Source organism: Syngnathus scovelli, chromosome 22 (genome assembly GCF_024217435.2).
Source record: "Syngnathus scovelli strain Florida chromosome 22, RoL_Ssco_1.2, whole genome shotgun sequence".
NCBI lineage: Eukaryota > Metazoa > Chordata > Actinopteri > Syngnathiformes > Syngnathidae > Syngnathus > Syngnathus scovelli.
Window position 1 is genome coordinate 2,691,374 of NC_090868.1, and position 26,255 is coordinate 2,717,628.

At 46.2% G+C, this 26,255-nt stretch overlaps 1 protein-coding gene and 1 long non-coding RNA gene across 11 annotated transcripts in view; one reads left to right on the forward strand and one right to left on the reverse strand.

The window, feature by feature from the left end:
• The window catches only part of LOC125992383 (uncharacterized), a 155,856-nt gene that overhangs the window by 50,798 nt on the left and 78,803 nt on the right, over nt 1-26,255 (reverse strand). For 7 of the 9 annotated variants that reach the window (XR_011086221.1, XR_011086216.1, XR_011086218.1 and 4 more), the window contains exons 8-11: nt 15,536-15,667; nt 10,080-10,194; nt 9,548-9,674; nt 2,610-2,744 (exon numbers count right to left, since the gene is read on the reverse strand). This is a non-coding gene — a long non-coding RNA (uncharacterized lncRNA). The remainder of the gene's footprint in view (nt 1-2,609; nt 2,745-9,547; nt 9,675-10,079; nt 10,195-15,535; nt 15,668-26,255) is intronic. The other 2 variants (XR_011086214.1, XR_011086219.1) reach the window with 2 other exon arrangements.
• tafa5a (TAFA chemokine like family member 5a) overlaps nt 1-26,255 on the forward strand; it is a 61,520-nt gene that overhangs the window by 16,701 nt on the left and 18,564 nt on the right. The window contains exons 1-2 of one of the 2 annotated variants that reach the window (XM_049761346.2): nt 2,096-2,668; nt 21,736-21,885. In XM_049761346.2, coding sequence (XP_049617303.1) covers nt 2,578-2,668; nt 21,736-21,885 — 241 coding nt within the window. In that variant the 5' untranslated portion in view covers nt 2,096-2,577. Of the gene's footprint in view, nt 1-2,095; nt 2,669-21,735; nt 21,886-26,255 lie in introns of those variants that run through there. The other variant, XM_049761345.1, reaches the window with a different exon arrangement.

Below are 26,255 nucleotides of genomic sequence, written 5' to 3' on the forward strand. Positions count from 1 at the left end.
CAATGACCTGCAAAAGGACAAAGCGGGGAACGCCTTTTCTCGAACAGCGAGGGGGTGTCAGGAAGAGGGAGAAGCGGCGGGGGATACTTGCAACTAGGTGAGACGAGCTTTATTTATGAATTAATAAAGCTCGTCTCAACTAGGGAGGGAGGGGAGGGTTTTCCGAAACCTATCTTTGTGTGTGAAGGATTAGAACAAAATAAAAGATCATATCAAGACCACAGGTGTCAAACATAAGGCCCGGGGGCTAGATACGGCCCGCCACATCATTTTAACTTCATGTGTCAATACTAAAATTACAAATTATTTTCTCCATTCATCTTTTTAAAATATTTGATCAGTTTTGACTCGTCTATGATTTCGATTATTATATGTTTGTGTCGCCTATATTGTATATAGAAGACGCTACTTCGAAGGAAACGACTTGGTGAGGTTGAATTTCCATCCCAAGCCAGCGCCGACGACAATCTGCACATTGATGAATAACTTAACGGGGTGGGAAGCCTAATTGCCGCTCGGTGTTGGCGAAGGCGGCGTATAAATATTTCCTCTCATTTACACAAACTGCTGGTGTCACTTTGAATTGCTGTGACAATTTTTTTGGGGCGGTTCTAACTGCCGCATGTTAAGTGTCAAAACAGGTGGCAAGTCACGTAAAGCGTGTGAACGGTTCTCATTGGCTCCGAACTTTTCAACTCTGTCAATGTACTATATTTAGCCGGTCCGCCGGGGTGTGCGCCAGCATATGCTCGGTCCATATGATCCTGTTTGACATGCACGCCGGAGCAGAATTCCCAGCCTCAAATCCTTGTTCGGGTCAAGTCTCGGGATGCATCACAAGTTAAACACGTGCGGCGCAATCGTGGCGGAACTGGAAAGCGTGCAGTTTGGCACTTGATAGCAGAGACTGTTATCAGCTAATTAGTGCTGGGAGCTGGGAGGGGAGGGGCGAGGAGGAGGGGGGGGGGGGGGGCTCTCGGCTCACTTTTGCGGTGTGGGTGCTGCCATCACTTGTCATCTGCCTCAATTAGAAATGCACACAAGTGGGCACACGAGGAAGCCCCCCTAAAGAGCGTTAGTGTGGAAAAATGGCTGACCTACAAATCTTTTTTTTTTGTGCGCGTGTCATTGTTGCAAATTTGCATTTTCTCTTTTAGCTTCAAACAACATGGCGGGATATAAATAAGAGGAAACAATTGCATTTGTTTTGCACTGCAGGGGCGGGATTATGCAAGCTATTGTTTGGATTCTTTGCTCTATATTGGATCCTCCTTCAGTCACGCTGCTTTCAAGGCTTCCTTTTTAAATGTTTTTTTTTTTTTTTTTAAAAGAATTTTTCTCGCCATCATATGATGACATCTGGGGCTAAATATGTCATGCTTTTCAGTTGGCGATAAATCCTTTTGGATCACAAACTGAGCGACGATAATTCACATTGCCTGTTGCCAAAACACGAAGGCTTCGCCAATGCGGGAATGCAAAAAAAAAAAATGCCGTTTCTACATCTGAATTCTGATTTGGAAAACAGTGACTCATTTGTACATTGAACATGTCAACGCTAATCCTGGAAATGGTGCAATAATTTGCCCTGAGGGATAAATAGTGTATTTAAGAGGGGGCTTCATTTGCCTAAAATAAAAAAATCATCTTGATAATTAATTTAATTTGTGTCCCATTTGGAAGGTACAATAATGAGACCATTTGTGCACTCTAGATAAAGACATGGTGTTGGCCTCCGCTCTTATCGCGTTGCTACTCTAATGGAACTAATTGGTAGCGTTCGCAACTACTGTTAATAATATGCAAAACTGCGGAAATAACCGAGTGACGACACGACGAGCGAATTGGATGGAAACGCTTTCGGCTCTCTCGACGTTATTTGGTGAATACGTTTCGCCTGAGCTAAGCCAGCCAATTGCCCGAGTCTTATCAAGCGTGGCCGTTATTGAGGAGATGCGTCTGACAGGCATACTTATCGCGCCTAAAGAAGTCGCATTGGACTGGTTGGAGAGGGGAGGGGAGGGGGGGAGGAGGAGGGGAGAGAAGAGCGCAGGGAGGGAGGGAGATGTACGGCAGCATTGTAAGGAGAGAGAGGAGAGAGAGAGAGAGAGGTGGAAAAAGAAAGGGGCTGCAAGGGGGGGGACTTGGTGGCGAGTGTTTGTCTCAGCCTGAGCGGTGGCGACGGCGGCGGCGGCGGTGGTGGTGGTGGCGACGCGCGTCCTACATGCGTTGGAGAGCGCTGGGCATCTCCTGCGCGCCTGGGAGAAGCGTCGGGCGCACGCTCGAAGGGCACTCTGCTGCCGATCTCGTCGGAACAGCCTCGGGGGGCGGCAAACAAGTGAAAGACGATGGGCACCGTTTTGGAGTCGCTGTGACGCACTGACGCCGGCGCGCGTTTCGCTTTCAACACTTGGACTAACGCTTTGGATTGATTTTTGGTTTTTTTTGTTTTTTTTGAAATACAAGACGTGAATGCTGCATTGCAAGGCAGTGTGATTTTCTGAGTTTGGACGTCCCCCCCTCCCCGCCCCCCCCACCCCCTTCTCCTGCACCGCCACCGGCGTCCTCTCCGCCAGCATGCAGCTGCTCCGAGTTGCGTGGGCACTCACCGGAGCGGCGATCTGCTGCTTCCTCATCCTCCTCATCCACTCTCGTCTGCTCAAAGAAGGTAAAGCCACCACCTCGGCGCTTTTGCGCCATCTCCGCGCCGCCGTCAAGTTGCCACCAAAAGTGTCCGCGGGCGTCTGAAAAGAACATTCGTAGACGTTCGCAAGCTCGATTTATTTCTTTTTTATTTGAAATCGCAAGCGGAATAATAAACACGTCCCAACATGGGCATGAGGAGAAAGCGGCGAGTGCTTTTGTTTTAATCCGTCTCAATAGATGGCACTAGAGTCTAGCTTTAGGGGAACATGGAGGTCAAGCCACGCCAATGTTTCCTTCTGTTGTCCGCCCTTCTGATTCTCCAACAAGGTTGAATAGCAATTAAGATCATCACTCCCCCCCCCCCCTCTTCCTTCCGGCCATCATTGCCGTCATCACATCCACGCCTGCATGGTTGACACATCCCTGCAGACACGCTGCACTTTAGCTCTTTTTTTTTTTTTTGAAGCTGATGATGGATTGATGGGATTTGATTGATTTCATTACTTTTATTGCTTCTGTTTCAACGGCGAGTAATCTCTCAAGTCGCTGGACTTGATGAACTTGGCGGCAAATATAAAGCAGTCGATTGTCCCCCACCGTTGATTCGCTCTGAGCTTTTTTTTTTTTTTTTTTGACACCCGAGCTCGTACGTGAGGCAAAATGGTGGCGTTGAGGATTCTGTGCTGGACCTTTGGACCTCCTGATGTTTTATGACATGCTTGGGGTCAAAAGAGCATCCTGTGGCCACCTCAGAGTATGACAAAGCCGTCCCCCCGGGCTATTGTAACGCGATCAAGCAACATTCCAGTCAGCAGCAACGTCGACTTTATATTTTTGACCTTTGGTGCTGTCATGTTGCGCGAGAGAGATTCCTCTTTTGTTTTTACAAGCTTAACGTTGAATAGCTTGGAAGTGTTAGCTGTGAAGAATGCGGCCTTTGTGAATGAACAAGGTCAAAGACAAGGCCTCATACATGGAGGGCCCTTTGGTTGGGGGTGGGAATGGAGGAACAGGATTGCCTTGAAATCCTCGAGTTCCACAAAGGCAGACTTGTTTTTAGCCTCATTTTAGCATGTGGCAGATTGGCCATCTGTATATTTGCTGACACCCTGTTCAACACACATATTTTTAGACGCCAGACTCTGCTGGCTCCAGATCTGCCATGGAGGGGATCTGCATGAACGTTCGGTAATGGCGTTGAGTCCCCGGCTGAGAACGATTTCGGCATGAAACGGGAGCGATCATGCAATTTAAAAAAACGTACAGCTTTTAAAGGTTAATAGGTGCCATCGCTTTTAAATGGCAAATGTTATTAAGTGGACTCTTAAAACCATTGGGTCATAAGTCAGTCAAATTTGGGTGAAATTGCAAATTTAGTGCGCGACCCAGAAGGGACCGAGCCAGAACCGAGCACATTGGGGTCAAGATTCTGACGTCTCAACTACCTCCATAGCGTCTCTTTCAGTTTTTTTTAAGCCTTTGACACTATTTGACCCGAATCTTCCCGAGGCTCTGAGCCGAACCGCCACACCACACCGTCGCTCCCGTCATTTTTTTGCGTCTCGCCGTACGTGCTAAATCAAAAGTGACGCGGGTTGCCCGGTGTCAGCCGCAGTGTATGAATACACATCTCTCTGTCGCTTTGGACCATTACACCTAACCTTGTGGTTTTTAGGATCAATAACTGCAGGAGTCAGGCACACTGCGCGCCTCTTTGCTAGCCGAGCGGGGTGGAGTGGAGGGAAAGGCTTTATGATTGAAGGAGAAATGATGTGTGGCTGAACTCGCATTCAACTTCTCATTGGAGCAGACACCATTTTTTCGCCGAGAACGCCTCGCTTTGAAGTGGGAAGCTGCTTTGGGGGCTTTACGAGAATGGAACGGAGAAGTAGTCTGGCGCAGGTTCGCTACCTGATTCTTCTCATTAAACCCGGGCGTCTCGTTTTAACTACGAGGTGGAGAAAATTGATCGTACCGATACGGGTCCAGAAATCAAATGAAGGTCTTGGTGTAAGGTTTGGAATTGGCCAGCTTAGCGTGGGTCAGTGGTGACAAATCCAGATCTAGAAAGTCGCCGTTTAGCTTTAGCCACAGGTGACCGCAGTTGAGTAGAAGCACTTGGTGTCTAAAGCCAAAACTTTGGCAGGGTTTCTGGACCTGGATTTGGAACCTCTCAAAGTGCTGGTCCAGTATCTTTTTTTTCAGTCTGTGACTTGACCCGTCCATGACTTACCTTTAATGGACGAGGAGGAGAAATGTCAAGAGCAGTCAAGAGCAAACTGCGGCATTCCGACCCAAACATGTTTGAGCAGCGGCGGCGGCGTCAGTCATTAAGTCATTCTTCCCTTTTTTTTTTACACATCTATTATTCATCTTGTAGGAAAAAAAAAAAAAAGGGATTTTACAGATCTCAGCCTTGAAGCATATTTGCAGGCTCCAGAGACGGAATGATAATGCGCTTGTATTTAAAGCCGCAGTAATACTCCGTTGGCATACAGAAGCAACGCAAATCTCCCGCCACGTCGACTCGGCCGATACGTCAGCGTTCCGTGACTCATTTCAACCAGGGTCGCTATCATCTGGAATCTATAAGGCCAATTGATTGATGACGTCAAGCCTTTGTTAATGAACGCCATTAGATTCATCGCTCCGAGACCCGCGGCGGCGTTTTCAAGGTAATCAAACCTTCAAATGACCTCGGTGTGTCGTGTGTCTCGGGGGCGCTTGTATGAACTCTCCGGTCTCGGTATTTCACTTGCCGTATTGATTGCGGGGACAGTAAAAAAAAAAAAAAAAAAAAGTGTGCGCTATTGCACCCTGTTTTCCTAAAGTCGTATCGATTATGTTTTGGCAGCGCGGTGGGACAATAAAAGATGACGGGCTAGGGCGCTAATGAAAAGCTGGCTGTGAGGAGCCACTTTGCCGGTTTCGACTCGTCGGTCAGGAAGAAGACATCGACCGTCCGGGTTGTGGCTGTATAGATCGTGAAGGGGGAGGGGCGAGCGGTTTCAGAGGTTAGAGACTAGTTGAGTCATTTGTCTATCTGCTTGTCAACAGGCGAGACAAAGAACCTCTCACATCAGCAGTTTCCTCCTCGGTCCATCCTCACATCAGTCCATCACCGTCATCGGGCCAATCCCACTAAAGCCCCGCGTGTGTATTTATTTAGATTGAAGGGCAACAAGATGGACCCTGGGTCGGTTTTATTCACCCTCCAGATTATCGATTCCACGGCGGCCGAGTGCGTGGCGTCCACGCCTTCCCGAGGAAATGACGGCTGAGAAGTGTGCTTGCCCTTCTCCGCTTTCACTTTGCACATCCCCTGCCGTGCCAAAAGGCAACGATGAGGTCATCCCCCCCCCGCGCGGAATCAATCGCCGCGTCTCTGTTCATCTCGCTAATCGATAGCTACTTAAGAAGTTTGATCGTCTTTGAGTCTGCAGTCGTTTGAATGCATTTAGAAACAATGCGTTCTTTTTTTGGGGGGAGGGGCGGGTACCCGAGGGCCCCTTGCGCCGCAACTGTGGTGTCGGTGATAACAAGCTCGGTCATGCTTTATGGATCGGCCGCTTCGGAACATTTTTCTCCATTTCCATCTGACAGAAATCTGGGTTTAATCTGACATTAGCTCGATGATAGCGGGTAAACTCACCTTGGGCTCAAAAAGGGGGCCCGTAATATTACCGATACCGCCACAGAGCGAAAATAGCGTGTTTCTCTTTAGAAAACTAATGGAAGCTTTATCGATTCCAACGAGCCCGAGCCAACTTGCTTTGTCCCGCCTGTCGGATTGTGTCTAAAGCAATTTCATAAAGATCATTATTTTGTTTCTAGGGATAGCTGGCTGCTAAACAAGATCTCCGCCAGCTACCTTCTTGCCTTTTGTTGCCACATTGGGTTGTTGCGCACCAATAGGAAATGAATTAGAAGCGAATGGCAAGTAATGAAAATCGCTAAATAGAAAAAGCCACGGCGCGACACATCCCGTTAGCTTGTCGCACCCTTGAATAAATTGCTCGCGGGGTTCTCCAATTGCTATCTCGCCAATGTGAAATGGATTTATCCGAGTGAAAGGGACAAGCTAGAAAATGATGGGTCGTAAGGAGGAGGGCGATTCGTTTATTGTCTAACGTCGGCGCGTCGAGTGGCGGCAAAGGTGGCGACATGCCTGTTAGTCACGCGTGGCGCCATTCATTTGTCCGCACCGCCGAGGCTTATCGTTGACAGAGCGTCAAAATGGAATCAATCACGTGCGAATATCAGCCGGGACGTCGCCATTTCTTTTGTGTCTCTGACAGGAAGGCCACTATTTTTCTTTTTTTCGTACTTTTCAAGTCTGGGCCTCATTGTTACTTTTTATGGTCCGATGAATTCAAAACTGTTGCCGTGGCGACGCCAGGAAAATTTTCAATTGAACATGCTTGAAAACGATTGAAATTTTGCACACCCCAAAAAATATTTTTAGAGGGCTATTGGCTGGCGTGATATTTTCATAACTTCCTTTAAATCAATTAACCAAACAGTATATGTGTTTATCCGAGGAAAGGGACCACTAAAGGGTCTGTTATTGCTGTTTTGCTCAGATTGAGGCATTTGTGGCAAAGGATATTACTCCATAACTCATCACAGCCTTAGTTAACAACCATGCACCCACAGGACACTTGATTAGGTACGGCTAGAGTGTCTAATCCAATGCACATAAGCCTTTTTAACGACAGCAATTAGTTTAAGAATATCGATTGTGTTCCTATTGTGTCCGATTTAAGATGATGAACTCCAACTGCAATAATACTCGAGCCATCCAAATGGAGTAACGATAGCAACTTTTTTTAGTTAATCGTTTACTCTCGGTGCTTTTAGCGCTGGGATATACGACAAAGAATGAAAAACAGCTGGGGATCGTGTTTCTTTATCTTCATGATGGTCCGTTCCACACAGGGCAGACGGACTTTATTATTATACCTGCGGGGACTATTTAAAGCAAACTCATGAATACATAAAAGCGTTGTGTCGTTACAGTTGGCTTTCTCACTTCGAAGTATTGCGTAGTGTAAAGACAATAATTTACGACGGGCTATGAACAGCTCGGGCTGCTCCGACTTTTCTCATCATCTGAGACGTAATGCGCTTTTTTGCAATGCATCGATGTGACCTGACTCACTTCCCCCCCCCCGCCGCTCGCTCTCTTTCAAATCAGCCAACTTTCTTTTGCCCACGCCGCTGCTTCTTCCATATTTCAGCGCTTATTATCAAGCGAGAAAATTCACAATGAGGCGACGGAGACGATGGTTTTAGATGGGCTGTTTGAAGCACACGCGCTGACAAAAAGTCGCGACGGGAGGGTAAAAAAAAAAAAAATCACTTGATTTTAATAATCACATATATTCTGCAGAGGGAATATGCCGGCGTGGCACATTTGCCTTGCTGAACAGACAAGAAATTATACCTGGTGCGCCGCCACCTAAGCTAGACGCTAATACCACATCCAATGAGTTGAAAGGAAATAACGCTTGTGGGATTCGGGGGAAAGGGAAATACTTGCTTAGATCAAAATATTGTACAAAGGGCCTTTGGGGTGCTACTGTCTTCAATCACACATTCGAGTCGTGTCCTCAAAACACCCCGCGCATGCTAAATGCTAACAATGCCCACAGTCATATATTATTTATCCTCTGCTTACCGATTCTCTTCATTTCTCTTTTTGAGCTTGTATTATATTACCAGAAGTTGTTTGAGGGGTTATAACGACACTACCATGTATTTAACCGTACACCCTTTAAGTTTTAGTTTTTACAGTAAAGCTCGACTGGAAGTACATGGTGTGCAATTTTTGTCACGAAATGTATATTGACGCGCCTTTAAGCGAGGGGAGTCGTTTGAGTTGACCGTGTGGGTAATTTCGATTTGGTTGAGTGAAAATAAACCTTTATTGTCAACCGTCTGCTTCAAATAAATACCGTCATTATCTAGAACATGGCACTCAGAAGCCATCTTTTCATTGATTGTTCAGCCAGGCGTTTTCTATTTTCCAAGGTTGCGACAGCCAATTTAATTATGTTAAAATGTCGCCGAGCGAGGTGCCAAGTCTGTCCACCGACTTTTTTTTTCTTCTATCATGAAATGCACACACGTGCAAATAACATGGGCTGTCATTGGGTTGTCACGCTTTTGGCGGTTATTTAAGTGCTGACATCACAATGACTAACGGAGCGGAACCGACTTGCTTTCTGGCTCAGGTAGAAGCCCTTTTTTTTTTTGGGTGCAAATTGCCTCCCTAATTGATGGACTTTGACTGGTTGCTGAGCTGGCACCTCGCGAGAACATGCATGTGGCGGGGGATCCTCAGCGGCTAATGAAATAATTGACACTGAGTGCCTCAAACGGCTCTTTTATAGATTTACCGTCTCTTTGCACACATGTCCGCGCACACACACACCGAGATAACAACTCCAGCCCAATGCGCCTTTGGTTGTAGCTTGCAAATGAAGTAACCCGGTGGCAGAAGTACGGCCAGTCGGTGACGGCAAATGAGGTGGAAAAGGAACAGACGGGGAAAATGTCGAGCCAAGGGAAGACAAGGCGCAGTCTGCGCTAGCTCGTGTACGAGGACACGTTGGCCTTTGCTGGGGTATCTAACAAATTGTCCGCCGAGCGCGTTTGTATTTGAAAGGCAAACAAATAGAGTGGCGAGTCGAGGCCGGTCATAGGTTGTTGCAAATTGTTTCCTTCCTTTTTGGAAATTGGAGCTGGTCGCCGGGGCAACTAAGTGTCAGTTACTTCCCGATAAAATGTTTATCAAATATTTTCTAACAACTATGAGAGCTCGGCTGGTTGGAAAATGCCACAATTTTTTTTTTTTCAGGCTCGAGAACCGTTCAAAATAATGTATGCATTAGCTCACCTTGACTGTTTAATATGTGGTGCTTGTAAAACGGTCCTGTTGCGGCAAGGTGAAAGGTCAACTCTTAATGGCACGGCGCTCCTGCTGCCTGTTTGCATTTTAATCACTCTCCTCGTTAATCCGGAGCCTAATTGCGGAGAAGTCACACGGGGAGTCGCAGGTTATATAACGTTTGGCTCATGATTAGTCGGCTTCACATACAAATAAGGAGCCATTTGAATGCACACCCCAAAAAAGTTAGGTCACGTATGGGCCCGGGCGAGCGGCCATGATTGTTTCTCTTTGTGGGTAGCGTGAGGAGGTTTGACTCGAGAGCCGCTTGGTATTTTTACCCAACGTCCTTAAAATAGTCCCGCGCAAGTACATGTGTCTTGCCGTGTCGCCCTGTGGAGCTGTGAGGAGAAGACACGGCGTGCGAATATACCCGTGTTTTTTTTTTTTTTGCCGTGTGCACACACACATATATGAGCGGTCAATAATTAAGCAAAGTTTGCACGAGCACAAAAGAAAACTAATAAGAGCGTCTTGTTACCTTTGGAAATCCATCCAGGGACGTTTCCTCCTTTCTTCTTCCCCCCTAACTGGGCTTCTGCATTGGATCACACGGCGCCTGCATACCAATGGCGCCTCCGCTGGAGAAATTGGGGCTGTGGGAGCAGAAAAAAAAAAAAAAAGCCAGCGGCAGAATGAATGCGAGGCCGGGGAGGGACAGGTGGACGAGATGGAAGACTGCGGAAGGTGTCCTCCACGTGAGACGGAATCGATACGGCGCTGCTTTCTTTCAGCGTTACGCTCCGTGGACTCGTTACATATTTCGGGAAGTCAAACAGAACAGCAGCAGAACAGTTCGATTCGAGGTTCCGAGTAAAAAGTCCGACAGTCCTCGGGGTCCTCACTCGGCTTGTATTGATCGGTGGCAAGAAAACAAAATGAAGCATTTATGAAATGTGATGATTTATGATTAGGCCCGAATGATTAATTGCCCTTGCGAAAATATGGTGAAACGATCAAACACGATTTTTGAACGGAGTTTTTCATCTCACGAGACCTTGAAGCAAATATTAAAATCAGACAACTCACCTTGCGTGCTCTAAAATAATAATAAAAAAAAAGAAATAGATAAATAAAAAGAAAAATCATAAATAAAATCATAAATAAATAACCTTGTTAAAAAATAAAATAAAAATATATATATAAAAAATAAATATCAATTTAATTTTAAAAACTGCTGCTTTTTATCACAAGTCCAATCAATAAATACAACGTCCCGATTGGCCCGCACGTGTGCTTGACTGCGTTGGACCAGTTTCTTAAAAGTCATTTCATCTGCATGTGTAAATGATGGCCGAGCGCCGCCTGGTAATAACAGCGGCCGCCTGATGTTGAAGCAAATGAATAATTTATCATTTATGCCGCACCGAAGTGAGCACATCGTCTCCATTAAAGCACATTGACTGTGTGTGCGCTCCAGCTTCTAGCCCCCGCTGGCTTTATTACTAATGCACACACACACATACACACACAGTCACAAATGTAGAACTTCCTCTCCATACTTGACATGCACCATTCCTCACTTCTGTTATTTTTTTATTTTTTATTCCTTTCCTCACGTCCTTATTTCCTCCTCTTTTGTTATGCTAAATGCTATCGTGAGTGCCGCTATCTCCTTTGACTGAGCAACCAGTTTGGGGAAAAGGAGCCGAGAATCCGGGCCGGGATGGATTTCCATGCTGGGTTCTTCCTGCTGTGAACTCATTTTTTTTTTTTTTTTTTAAGTCGAACGTGACCGCGACACCATCAGGCCCTTGTCATCCTGCTGGTTGAGCACCTCGTGTACGGTCATGTCGTTTTTTTTCTTGTGAGCGGAATATCTTGCGCTCATTAAATGGCGCAGGTGTGACTCTAAAAAAAAATAATGTGCAAGTGGAAGGGGGAAAAAAAAGAACGTGATGTTTGTCACATTTTAATTTCCGTTGACATTTGTCGAGGGGAATGTTGACATCAGCTGCCTGGAACCAAGTTAGCCGAGTTCAGAGCATTCCGCCGTGACTCACGCGCATGACAAATGAACTTTAATTAGCAGCCGTCACAAATTATGCAGAGTTCATCTCAACGCGTCACCTTAATATCGGAAGTTAATGCAAACGTGCCACAGAGGGAGCCCTTGCGCCCTCGCTATAGTTTGTTTTGCAATCATTCGATACCATTGACAGCTATAGACGTCAATTTCTAACTGGCAATGGATAAGTTAATAACCATAGAGTCAATTTAATTTACCCGCACAAACCCTCAGGCGTTTAAAAAAAAAAAACGAGTTCCACAAGTTCCCCGCTTGTTTCGTAATGTACGAGCGGCCACGCGAACGGGCGTCTCTCGGCGTGTGTGTGCTCCTCCTCATCATCCCGGCAGCCAGGTTATCCCCTCCTTCATCATTATGTGCGCACCAGCTCATAAATCTACGAGCTGATAGCGGCGCTCCGGTGTCCTAATGCATATTCATAGCGACGCCGCCTAAATATTCATGAGGCAGCGTCTGGCCGAAGCCGACTCCGATTGTGAAATATAAGGCGCACTTTGCCTTTTTATGGCCTTGTTTTCTCGGCGCTTTGTTGCTATGCGCGGGGATACGGTTGATGTATTTGCATGTCTCAAGGAGAATTACCGTGCACAAGTTTTTGCCCCCACCCCTCACAGCCCCGCTACACGGAGGTACTCTTGGGCCCCAAAATTGTTCAGCAGTTTTTTTTTTGTTTTTTTTTTACCGGTGATGAAAAATGAGGCGAGTAACAACTTTTGAAAGCTTTATTTTGCTGGGACGGCGCACATCTATCACGGTTTTTGTCCAACCGATGACAGAGTACCATGCAGATGAGACTCTCCCCCCCCCCCCCGCAAATGAGTCAACTTAATATCTAAATTTAGTTGATTCACTTTGGAATCAATCATGATTTCTTGAATCCAACTTTTCAAAAAGTCGTAAAAACCAACCATTTTCTCGAAAGACGACAAGTGAGCCCCCCGACCATCTGTCACGTTCTAAAATCCACGAAGGCTCCTCCGACTGGGGTAACCGTACTGTAACCCAATTATACATGCCGACCATAACCAGCCTTTGGGGAAAATGGCTCTATTAATGTCCTCGTTCCCTACTGACATCTAACGTGCTTTGATTTTTCTTCTCTCGCCTCTCGCACAAAGCATATTATAGCGTATATGCTCGAAATGAGCCTGTTTATACGCCGTCTTGAATACTTCCAAAGAGAACGTTGTCGCTAATTATGACTTAAAACGGTCGCTGGAGTGTCCGCGGGCTCTCGTGCTATATGCGTACGACATCTTGAAGCTTAATCCCCGCGTAGCATAACTCTTTGCTCGCGTTATATGTAAATCTTCGGAAGTCTGGAATAGAATGTTGATGAGACAACCTTAGAGGATTAAATCGTTTTCTGATGGTCACTGTGGTCTCATCGCGGCATCGTCCAAAGGCATGGTTTGTAATTACGAGGAAAGGGCCCGTGTTGCGCAAGTGACAACGACCGCATCGTGTTTGACAGCCTGTCGCTGTGTTTTGACAGCCTCGCGCGTCCCACACTCGGCAGCAGGCGCCTCTCTGCAACTTCCCGCCGCAGACGTCGCTCAAAATCAAACGCCACGTTGGGTGTTTTAATTCCAGACGTGGCGAAATGGCTCGGCGCGTACTTCCACGTGAATGAAAGGCCCGCTCGACAATGCTTTGACACGAGATGAGCTCGGAGCTTCATTAGTCGTTGGCCTGTCGGCGGCGTTATTGATGATTAGGGAGAAGGAGCTTTTGTTCATGAGAGATCCAATCATCTCTCTCGCTTATTCAACTGGCAAGCGAGGAGCAATCTGGTTGACTTGAATAGCCAAACATTTTTTTTCCTCCCTGCTTTCCTATCGCTCTTTTGTCTCTTTGCCTCACTTCTTCAAAAAGTTCATTTTCCCTCTCCATCTTTGGATTATTAAGTCAAAGAAACTGCTAAATCCTTCCCCGGAAATGCTGTCAAAAGAGGTTTAGAAGATTTTTGTTTGAGAGTACTTTCTGTAATACGAAATGTGAGAAAAGTGTGTGGGCTTGGGATGCATCCAGGGGGTTCACCACTTTTAAGTAAAAGCAGACTTTTGGATCCACGAGATCCCACTGGCTCAGGTGTACCTAGAATTTGCTGTAATGAACGCCCTTTGGCTTCTCGCGAACCGACAGGGCGAAGCGTCCTAAAATTTTAAAGCCTCACCAAACTACATTAAAAGCAACGCCGCGAAGCTTAATGTTTTTTTACACGCGGCAGTAATGACTTTGGCCTTGAATTGATGCTTGGTTACTGGGCTAAGTAATTAGAAAATAAAGTCAATATTCCGTTCTTACCCTCGTAATGTTCGTCGGATCGCACATACGTGACCGACGGACATTGTTTTCCCCCCTCGTTGGGTTATGTAGCTTACCCACATTTGGAAATCAGGGTCTCTTCTAAAACATTAATGCAGCAATTAGCCGCAGCCCAAGTGTTAACGAGGCCGCCGTGTTGCGCATCGGAATCTGTTTTCCTCTCATGTATCCAAATTAAAACCGTTTTTTTTTTTTTTCCTAGCCACCTTATCTCCCAAGCCGGTAAAAAAAAAAAAAAAAAAATCCAGTGTGCCTGCCAACTTTTTTTTTTTTGTTTCTAATGGCGCATTCAGTCCTATCTGTTGACTCTTGCCAAAGCTCGCCGCTGCTGACTTGCTCACTTTGTATTTATGGAGGTCAATCATCTAATGGACTGTTTTAAATATGTATAAAAGTGTTAAAGCTGTCCACTTTAATTTACTGGGAAACGCTGAAGACCTCTTTTGGACCGTACTCATAAAGTTCCAGGAGCTTACGAGGGCTGTTTTGCGAGTGAGCACGGGGAGGTCGCCTCCTATATTTACTGGAAGCCTCGTGAATTATTAAACAGCCGAGGATCGTCGTCCTTTTCTTCTCGCCGCTCGGGTCAGAGGATTTTGCACTCTTCTTGAAGAGCAAGCGACCTTTAAAAAAAAATCTCCCGGTGCAACAAGTGGCGCAAATATAACGAGAAAGACCTTCTTTATTGCCGGAGATAACCGTAAGCACGACATATCGCAGAACCCCCGCCGCTTGATTTTATTAAACGCCGTCGTGAGCGTTCCCCTTTGGCTAGTAAAATCTAAAAAAAAAAAAAAAACATCGCACTGGCAAATTGGCACGACCCTCTAAAGAGTTCCCCGTAATTGCTCCGAGATATGACAATTAGCCGCTTGTGACGCCACAGGTAAGAAAATCATATCAAGGTACAAGGACAAAAAAAAAAAATGGACGGGAAAGCAAGAGAGAAAGATCGCAAGTGTGCGTCTTTATGGCCCAGCTGAGCGGCGGCACAGAGGCCAAGTTAAACGGGGAGGGGGGGGGAGATTAAAGGCAACGCCGGGGCGGGCAGCCTCTGTATTCAATCAGCACGCTGGGCCACACCTCAGTCTGCATGCTGATGGGGCTGCGGTGAAAGGAGCCATGCACTCGGCCACTCCCAGCGCCGAGGATACTGAGCTACAAAATCTCAGCCTTGTGTCCCTCTGAATATTATTAACGTGGATGTCAAAGATCCATTTGGTTTGTTTTCTACCGATAATTTGTTTTTGCTCATTTGCTGCTGTAATGTGACAATTTAATACTCTTACTGGATCCCAGAAGGGACAATTAACCTGTGGTTCCGTTATGATTTAATAAGGCCTGTTTATTTTTGAGTCATTTGTTCTCCCAACTAAAAGGCACACATTGTTTTCAGTTCAGTCTTCACATGGCTACGTAAAACTCAGTAGCGATGGCTAGCTAGCAAGGGCTAGCTAGCGATAACAAGCGATCTGCCCTAGTTAGCAAACGTAAACGGCTAACGGGGAAAGTTTGACGGTTTTCAGGTTCAGAATTTGGTATTTTTATCATCTCAAACTTTGATTTGAACAAAAACTTACCTTGAAAAACCTCTTGCATCAAATAGAGAGTTGATCCGAATACATTTGTACAAAGTGGGTCAGACTGCGACGATCCACTGCAGTCTTACAGAATGAGCCTCGATGGTTTCAGGGCGTGGGATGTTCTCCTGGCTACACAAAGACGAAAAAAATAATCACACACGAGCAGACGATGTTAAACAATTACACGATTCAAGTTGTTTTGCGGCGCTGAAAGGAGGAGAAACAGCTTTGCCGGTTGAAATGTCGCCCGAGTGAGAAAAGGGGGCATTTTATTCCCTCTGTAAGGCCGAGGTCAGTGTAGCTCGACATGACCAGTCACGCTTGTTGTCGTCTCGGCACGACGGCCTCAAGCTGCGGTTGCATTTTTGAAGAGGTGCACTGCTGCCTCTCAAGTCTCCGCGGCGCTCTGACTGCAGCAAACATAAATCCCGTTCTTATTTTGCGCCGCTGAGCCTAATGTGAGGTTTGCCGTTTGTTCCTCTCCAACATTCCTCTCGCGTCGAAATTTGAAAGAAGCCGCTGAAGTAGGCCAGCGTGAAATACCGTATTTCCTCAAATAGCGGTCCCCCTCCGTGCCCTAATTAGCCGCCGAGCGTGTCATCCGTTAAGACAAATAGCCTCCCTTTTTCCCACGAGGAAAAAAAAAACTAATTATCTTAATTTCTAGATCATATGGTTTGCAAATAATAAACAGTTGCTAACCAAAACAGCAGCACGGGAACAGTTTTAGATGATATCCAGTGTTGTTTTTTTCCCCTCAGTGTCCTGCATTCGCCCAAAGGTCTTTAGTATGCAAAATGGCCGCCACCTTTAAGGACGTTGCCCCGCTGCGATGAGCCTCCCCGAAGCGGAGGGAGGCAAGTGCCCTTAATTGCGACGCTAACGTGACGCTCATATTCGTACGTGGGGTTACAGGGGGACATTTGTTTCCCCCTTTTTCTCCCTCGCAGTCTTAATAGATGATTGTTCATTGTTTTCACGCCAGTGTTATTAAGCGCCGTTCATGATTATAAAGCACCTGGGGGGGGGGGGCGTCCCGCGGGAGAACGCCATTCGGCGTGTGCTTTTACACAAGGTCACACAACAGCGAGAATGAGTCTCATTTATTCCGAGCACAAGTCAATGCAACGGTGAATCAAATGGCGACAAGGCGACGATAAGAGAGGAATTAAAAACCTTTGTGTTTTTCAGTCGTCGGAGAAACAACAAGGCGGCTTCTCTCGGTAGATTCAAAGGCAATCAAAAAGCAAACACGCTTCTGAGTGGGAGACGCGACAGATCTCAGACCAATTGCTTCCCAAATATTGGGCCTTATTCAAACAAAATCAGAAGAGAGATCGCAGAAAAAGCAATCACGCCGTCATGGAATTGACGAAAAGACGATCAGATTGTTTTGATATCGCAGACACTTGGGGGGGGGGGAGTTTTATCAGCACAAACCAGCAGGTGTTTTTGTTTCAATGTTAAAAGTAATTTTGTACAGAATTATTTTGTAAAGTAGTTTATAAAATATTACAGGAATTTTTTAATTTTATTATTACATTTTTTTATTGCGTCTTATTTTCTGTCATGACTGTACACGGAATTTGTTTTTACAAAAAAGTGGAGCATTTTTTTTCTGGAAAGAGAACAAAACAAGAAGAAAAGGCAAGCGATTCTTTAAGTTTGGTTGTGGCTGCTGTTGCGTGGCAACGACGGCTTAGAATTTAGATGAGTCAGAGGAGGGCGAGAGCAAACTCTATCATGCGCGGGCTGTGTTTGACATTCATATGCCGTTTATTTTCCAAGTGCATGTGCTGATGTTGTAGCGTGCCTACTCCTGCGCGCCGGCTGCTAGCCAAACTATTTTTCCTTTGTCCTCTTTTTTGGAGGGAAGTTAAGAAAAAAGATTCTCAAGAAGTAACTTAAAATAGATGGTGTGCCCCCCCCCCTAGTGGTGATTAGACTGCTCCTGGTGAGGATTGTCTCCAGAACTTTCTCTGACTCACGGCGGCGGTATGAATAATTTCAAGGCCGACCTTATGATGGCTTCTCGGTCAATCGATCAGCGTCGGAGGGAGAAAAAACAAATGTGAGGCACTTTGAGATGAGCTTACTTTCTTTCCAACACCGAGATTCGGTGACGTTATCTTGAACCTTCCGTTCCGCCGCCACGTGTGAATTAAAACGTCGGCGCTAGTCCGAGAGTCGAGTCAGTGGACGAAAGTGATGGACAGTCGTCGGCGGCGTCTATACGTTAAATGGGGAGATTGCGGGCGAGGCGCCGAGCTGAAGTGACTGATGAGGCGGTAGAAGGTACCACCGGGGGTAAATCTTTTTCATTGCTCGGTAATAAAACATCAGGTTGTCATTCGGCTTTACGTTAGATTCATCATCCACAGAGCAATTGGCGGGTCATTTAACCAGATACTCGGCAATTTGAAAAGTTCAAAAGATATAAAAAACGGTTGCTATTCAAATCAAATAATACAGAGACGGGAAGCAATTATGGGAGATTGAATGGAGGGGGGGGGGGGGGTGTACAAAAAAAAAAAAAGAAAACTAATGGCATTTTCAAAAGACGTCACAGGCGCGGACGTTTTGTTTGCTTTTCATTTAGCGCGAACCGACGGCATAACACGATAAGGATTAAAAAAAAAAAAAATGCTTAGTATGAAAAAACTAATTCCAACAAAATAACGTGAATAATAATACGTTATATGGTCTATATGTAATATATATATATATATATATATATATATATATATATATAGTAGGACTAAAGCAGTGCTTGGATGTTTTATAAAAAAATAAATTAAAAAAAAGGATTTAGAGTGTCGCAGCCAGCCAGACGCTCGCTCCTGGCTCATTTTTTTTGAGCAGCTGCAGTACGCAGGAGTGATGCAGCATCTTGGCTCGGGCTTCGTGGCTCACGTTTACATGCTCGCGCGGCACTCCTCCCCCAGCACAACAGATGCCAACTACATCGAGCTGTCATGTAATGTTTTTGGGTTAAGTGGAGATTATTTGGGGAAGACATTTGGTGAGTGCGCCTTTTTGACAAGAAGATGTCTGTTTACACGTGTCCATATGTTGCAAATTAAAAATCCACGCGCAAGCTGTGGCATGAAGAGAAAAAAAAATAACGTCATCGACACAAAAATGTTTATTTGAATGCGCTGGAAGTAGAAAATATTATCATCCAATCAAACTTTTGCCAGGGCAGTCAAATTAAAGCGTTTTTGAAAAATGACCGCCCGAGCGAGTGTCCTGAGATGACGTGCCGAGACCTTTGGGCCTAACGGGGAGGCTCGGTGAAAACAAATGCTTTGACGCCGCGCTGGCCATTTGTCAAGACGGCCGGGGCGATGACAGAGCAATCGTAATGTGCTGAGGAGTGGGAGGCGAAATAATAAGGCATAGGAGGGGGAGGGGGGGTGTCAATAACATTACGTCGTATTACGCCACGCGAATCCATCTTCGGCTTCGCTCGAGGGTGGCCGCACATACATTTTAATCAGCCGTTTGGCCGGCCGAGCCGACAACCGCTCGACAAACTGAAGCTGATAAGGCTGATGATAAATCACAGCGGCGCCGCTCGCAGCTTTTGGAGTCATTTCTGAGAAGGCTCGGACGGTTTCTACGTCTTGTTTCCAAATCCGCTAACCCTAACCCGACTTTCCCCCGTTTCAACTCGGCTGTACTTGAAACCCCTTCTGGGGATTGTTAGTTTTAAAGCGTAAGGAATATATCAGACACTGTAGCTCACCTAAGTAGAAACAAGCTCTTAAAAAAATCTTTGATTCCTCGCCGCAATTCTCCGCGGCATGGCGTGTGCTGCAGGTTGACACCCCAGACGGAGAGAATTTCTTTGATTCATGGGGATGAAATCAAAAGTCATCTCTAAGGGACCCGGCGTACATATCAATGGAAATTTCCATCATCTAGCGATGTTGATATTGATGGCCGCGCCGACGAAAACGCGGGGCCGGCTTTAGCGATCGCTCACCTTGGCCTTTCAGCACAGCCACCGGTTCCAAATCTTTTTAATAGCTCTTTAATAGCTGTTTTGTTCTTGTTGTTTGTTTTTGAAGTGACAAATCACCTCTCATGAGCTTCAGTGTCTCCGGCCATCCTTAAATCTTTCTACCCAGGGCCACCATCAGCTCGAGATTTCATCATTACTTTGATTTATGACCGCGTGCGGGTGACACGGACGTGTCACGGCGAGAACTTTTGGGCGGATATGACTAAACACGAGTGTGTTTCTATTACGGCTGGGTGATGTGGCCTTAAAATGAAAACCTCGCATTTTTCACCCATCAATCATTTGTTTGGGAATTGGACTTCACTTTGCACACTGACCTTTTATTTTTTTTTTTTATCTCGCACTCAACAAATATATTTCAAAAAAGAAACGAAAAAAAGTCACATTGAAATGAAACTCTACAAGAGTTGCTCAATTTTGTGGATTCAGATTTAAATGAGGCTAATTTTATTGCCGCGGAACGTCAAAACACGCAGATACAGTCATGCCCGCACACGAAAATGTTTGTTTTCATTCCCTTATAGAAGCACTCATGGAAGGACAGAGTGCAACGCAGCATTAAGAGGATATTAATTTAGCTTCGCTGACAGCCGGAGCTCTGACAGCGCCGGCGCAAGGCCTCTTGCTTGATGAAACGTGGGCGAGTAATGAGCTCCTGCGACTCAAGAAAGACACAACAACACGGGCGCCGCCGCGACTTCAGACGTCACCGCGGCCTTTGAGTCTTGACACGCCGAAAAAGACAGTCTGCGAGACTCTCGGTGGGTAGCGGGGAAGTTAAACGTGAGAACGTCGCCGGGGTTTAGATGACAAGTCATTATCCGCCATCAGCCTGAGCGGTTGCGGCGAGGAAGGCGGAGGAGGAAGTTAAGTAAACAGGAAAGGGGGCGGTGATGAAGGTGGAGGTGGCGTCTTGATCCCCCAAGACGGCGGCGCGTTTGATTTCGTTGACGTGCATTATTGAACAAAGTGATATCTATCCGCGTACTTCCCACGAGTCTTCGCCACTGTTTCACGCGACTCTCCGATTCGTCTGACCGTTTGTGAATTCTTCCAATGCCAAAAGAGAACCTCAAAAGAAATATTTAGTAGTTCGAGGTCGATTCTGTTTTTTGTGTCAAGCCGGAGTGACTTTTATGCTAATATTTGATTGCTTTTGTGGCACCTCGAAATATAACAACAAGACTGAGAAAGGCCGAATCGTGTTTTGACAGATGTACGACTTTTTGAGGTGAACCTCCGCCTCCTGAACTGAAAACTCTTCCCCACTACCTACCGCCACCCATTTTAACAATTTATCAGGCTTTCAAAGGTAGAAAGTATTGAAAAAAGAAAATCCTTGAGGTTGTCTATCTAGCTATAGCTAGCGATCTTCCTTATTCGACTGTTCAAACTCTTCCGAGCTGTTAGGGGATGTTTATTTATTCAAAATCTTCTCGGGCTCTAGGAATTCAGCGGAAAAAGCAGGTGAGGCACTTTAATCTTGCCATTAAAAGTAGCGAGGGAACCCTAATTCGAGAAACTTTCCGCTTTATGCACAGGCGCCGTGTGTCACGGTCTCGGGCGCCGTGCGCATGAATCCTGATGGATCCTCATTACCCCAGGTGTGACCCCTCGCGGCTCAGTTCATTAAGCCGAGCGGCCGAGTGTCGGCGACTGGAGTCCAGATTTAATCACAACTTCCGCTCTCTTGCCAATCACAATTAGGTCCCGGTAAGCCTCTCCAGCATGGGGCCTCGGGGCTTCCATACACACACAAAGGTTAATTTGCGAGCAGCGAGGGCCTGGCTAAGGAGCCAAAGGTCACCTGATTGAATACATGGAGTGTGTGCGATGGGGGGGTTGCTCTGGTGCAATTACAAAGTTCATCAGTATTCATGCGGTTCCTTCATGGCTAATGGCTGCATTACCTTCAAAGCGATGCCACCGATTGAACGAAGCTATGGAAAGTCATTTAAGCAGTCCTTGCTATCTTGCCCTTAATAGCATGACAACGCTACATGCTACTACTTGACGACGGCGTGTTACTCGTAGGTTAACTTCCGAACAGTCCGGGTGACGTGACAGAAGGTGTCACGGGATCGTGGCGAAAAGCAGATTGCTGGATTTTGCCCCCGTGTCCGCTTGCGTGTGTCTGACCTCGCTTCCTGCCGTGTATTGTCGTTCGCAGGCCAGCTGGCGGCGGGGACATGTGAAATTGTGACGCTGGACAGGGACAGCAGCCAACCGCGGCGGACCATCGCCAGGCAGACGGCCCGCTGTGCCTGCAAGAAGGGCCAGATCGCGGGAACCACGAGAGCCAGACCCGCCTGCGTGGATGGTAAGGCGGACTTGTTCCGAGGCGAACGTATTTATCAAAAGTGGAAACCCCGGTTCCCGGTTTAACACTAGCAAGAAATTTTGAAGACATTTACATGTCATTCAAGGGCATTGCAGAAGTATCAAGTTTAAACTCTCGAGTATTTCTTAGCCAGCGATATAAAATGGATATTATTCCAAGGCTAATAGCGGTGCAGTCCTCACAAAGAAAGAAGTGTCAGTTAAAGGCAACGAAAAATCACGTCTTTGGAAAATACAACCTTGCTTTTTCAACTCCTTTTTCTGAATTCGACGGGGCGTTTGACTCCGAGCACATTAAAAGTCGCCGAAATAGAAGTCGAGCAAACATTCATCCCGAGTAGAAACCTGTCGAACGACACGATGACTCTGCATTTTTTTTTTTTTTTTGCGACGCTTCCCTCAGCAAGATAGCAGGCGGGTTGGAATTTCATCTCTCCTTGTCATTTTGGCAAGTCTTACGCCGATGAATCAATGCGTCTTCAACATTCGACTTCCTGGTATTGATCAAAGCGCTTGACCGGAATAGGAAAAACATCAAATGTATGCGTAGCGACGTCTGCCGCGGACATAAAAGCAAACTTTGCGTGCTCGCTATTTTGCGAGGATGCGTGTAATTTACAATTTCCCGCTCGACGATATTGCCTCGCGTCGAAATAAAAACTTTATTGCGGGTTATATTTCAAAATCTCAAGTCTTGTTATTATCGCCATGCAAATGTGCAAGTCTTATTTGTTCAGAGTTAGAAAGTCAGAATGAATCAAGGCCGCCGCCGATGACCCGAAATGCGGCAAATGGGAATTCAATCAGTTCTAATCCACCCGAGTCATTGAAGGTCTTCTTTTTGCCGACACCTCCCTTCGGTCATTCCGGGCTAATCCATAACCGCCGTATACAAGCTCTTGCCGTTTCCAGGTCACCGTGTCTTAACGGCGACAAAGACGGTCACGTTGAAAAGGGGATTGAGTTTTTTTTTGGAAACCCTCCCTCACTTCGCCCTTGTTTCCGAAGACGCCGGCGCCTATCTGCAATTTCCTCCCCTTTTATCTCCGTGCTAGCTTGATGACTTTTGAGTAAGAGTCAGAGCGGGAACGCGGCGCCTCTTATCTGGCAGTCACTTGTCAGCTGCGTGTTTGAGCCCCCCAAAAAGCAGAATGGTGTCATCCATTACGCAAGTAAACAAAACCCGCGTAACGATGAGGTCATTTGAATCCGAGTTTCGACAAGTGCCGCCGTGTTAGCGGTTGCTTGGTGAAACGAGCGGAGCTGTCGCTAGCTAGCGGGCTATGTTTCGCTAAATCCCACCAGCGCATCTCGCTTTGTCATCCCTTTCGGGTCAGTGGGAGTCACTCGCTTTGTGCCACCCGGAAGTACCCCGCCGCCTATTGTTCGCCGGCGATATGAAAAGATCTATTATTCCCTCGCATGAATGCCGAGATTACAGATTAATTGGAGCTTCTGCCTTGTAGCGGAAGAACATTTTATTCTTCTGCCTGTCACTGTACGTCACCGACATGGACAAAGCCACATTATTTTTGGAACGCTGCACAGCATCATCTTCCCTACCGCCGTGTTGAAAGCACAGCCTCTTCCAAAGTGTTTTAGCGTTCCGAAGGAACTAAGGAATCTCACGTCATCTATTATTGATACGGTCTTTCGGTTCAAAGACTTTTTTTTTTTTTTTTTTGCTCCGTCGTGTGAATGACTTCGTGCTCATTTCCATGCAAACGCTAAGATGCATTAAGCGGTATTACAAGTGTGATCCTCGTCTCTGGCATGTTGTCCGCGAATTGGGCGGTGCTGGAAACAACAACAGGCCTCCGAGTGACTCTCTCTGGGCTTTTAGACATTACCAGTGCTGCAATCATACTGCATCAAGCCACTGGCTTGATTTGATCCCGGGCGGGGGAAGGAAGGGGGCCAATGGGCACAGGGGTCTGTTGGGGAAACATGTCATGTCAGCTCCAGCAGCCAGTTAGCAAGCTAGCCACTACCACGGAAATGGAACTATACTCCGGAGGGAGCCGGACTAGAAAAAGATGGTTTGCTGGAGAAGGGGTAATGCAAAGCGTGCACTCCCTCTATGCTGTCTTATGATTCTTGACCCCCCCCCCGTCTTTATTTATTTTAAATCTGTTTTACATTTACGTGCAAGCTGATGGCCGTGGGCTGCGGTCTTGTCGAAGGAGGGGCAAGGGGGCAGGCAGATGGGTACTGCAGCCCTGAGGTAGACCCCTTCTCCTTTTGCAGCGTGACACAAATTACATGGCGCCTATTTATTTATATTTATTTATTTTCATTTATTTGTTATTTTTTTAAATACTTTTTTAAATATTTATCTATCTAATCTCATCCAAGTCGCACAGCCTGCCGCCTCGATATCTTGTCTTGTTGGAAATCCCCCATTTCAGAATTCCAGGTCGCCATTCTATCCAAGCTAGAGGGACGAGATAATCTTTCATTTGCAGAGTGATTGCATTTTCCCCTTTGAAATGCACGCTCGATTGCTTTCTGGTGTTAGCGTGCATGATTTGTTTTAATCCGCGTCTGCTTTTCTTTCCATCCTCATAATTAATCATCGAGCAAAAAAAAAAAAACAGCATTTACCCGCCCCCCCTCCAATTTGCTGCCGATATGTTATAAAATGAAGCAATCTCACTGTTATTATATCAGCGTGGGGTTGCTTGTGATTGCGTCTGCTATTTAGCGTTGAAATGAAGGAGATGTTTGGTGTAGAAGTAGATCATAAAACAAGCATAAAGCAGAGGCGACGTAAAGTAAAACCATTTTAAGCTCCAAATTGACGTCGTTACAAACATCTCGTACACTAAAGGGGCAATTTGGCATACATGATCAAATCCTGCTGTCGGAACCTGGAGTTAGAGCTGAAACCTGTGTGGCTTTACTTTAGACTTTTTTCAAAAAGAAAATGGGCAGTTTGAAGTTGTAATACCAGTGTTCACCACTAGATGGCAGGCTTAAGAATGTCCCAAGACCTCACCACCAGAGAAGTGGAATTTATGAAGAGGTTATTCTGTAACATTTCAATCTAAAAAGTCAACATTGCATTTGTCAAACGCTTTTTTTTTTTTTATCACGATTCATACTCTGGAGGTAAATATTATTTTGAAAGCTTATTTGCTTCTTTTATTCATTTTGAAAACAGATTGGACACGTCGGGAATGTTAAAACGAATCTGGGAGAGTAAAAAAACGATTTTTTTGTACATCTGTTTGTCGGGAATAATTTATTATTGCGTGAGCTTGTAGCAGAGTTTGGAAGCGGCTTTGAGAGCGAACGAGAACAAACCGCACTCCCAAATGAGCATCTCAAATCCCTTTTTCTATTTGTTTGCATTGTGTTAATATGAGCGCAGATCTCTCGCACTCTCTCTCGCTCTCCCAGTAGAGTAGCTGCTATGAAATTAGTTTCTTTGTGGGTTTACACAGACGCAAAGAGAAACACTGAGCTGGTTTGTGTTTTGGATTATGACAAGCATGAAAATGCAACAAAAGGATGCTTGTGTCCCCCGCCCCGCCCCCTATAGGCTGAGAAGCTGCGCGGCGCATATTAGCATAGAAATAAGGCGGCGGCGTTTATTGTAACTTTCCCGATGTTAACGACGCCTCTCTGCCGAACGCTATAATCGGCCAGTTAATTCCGTCATCATTTGATGGATTCATCCAATCGGTGATGACCATTTTTTGTAATTCTAATATAAACATAATAAAAATAAATGATTATAAATAAAATAAAATAATAATAATTATACGCGCATACTGACTAACTATACTGAACGACATTTTACAGCCTTTTAAGGAACTTGCATTACTCCGATATCCTTCCCGTCTCGGCCGGCATAAATTTACCAGGTGATGAAGTGGACGCAGGTGCTGGGTGACATCACGGGGTTATTGATGCCCCGCGGTGGCGCACATTGCCGCCCGCGTGTCTTTTATTTTCATTAATCCATCTTGAACGGGGAACAAAGCCGGCTAAATATTCCCGTGGACAATTTGCCGTTCTTTCCGGGCTTCTTGACGGCGCCGTCGTTCCCGAAGCCTCCGCGTGCCGTCTAAACGAGCGACGCCGCGGTCCTCGTTTCATCGCCGGCACGTTTATTCTTCGAGCTGAGTGCAATTCTTTGTCGGAAACGAAGCCTGTCAAGTAAGGTGATGAGGCCGAAGCGCTCCCTGTTTCCCAGAAGTCGGCTCACTAGCACTTGAGTGTTTGATGGGCCGTGCTCTCCACCTTGCCGGTCTAATTGGAAGTGAACAGTTCCCCTGCTGTGAGCACACATCCGAGGGGCCGCGTCTGTCCGCTCGCCCGGCCGGCCGACCACGAGCGAAAAAC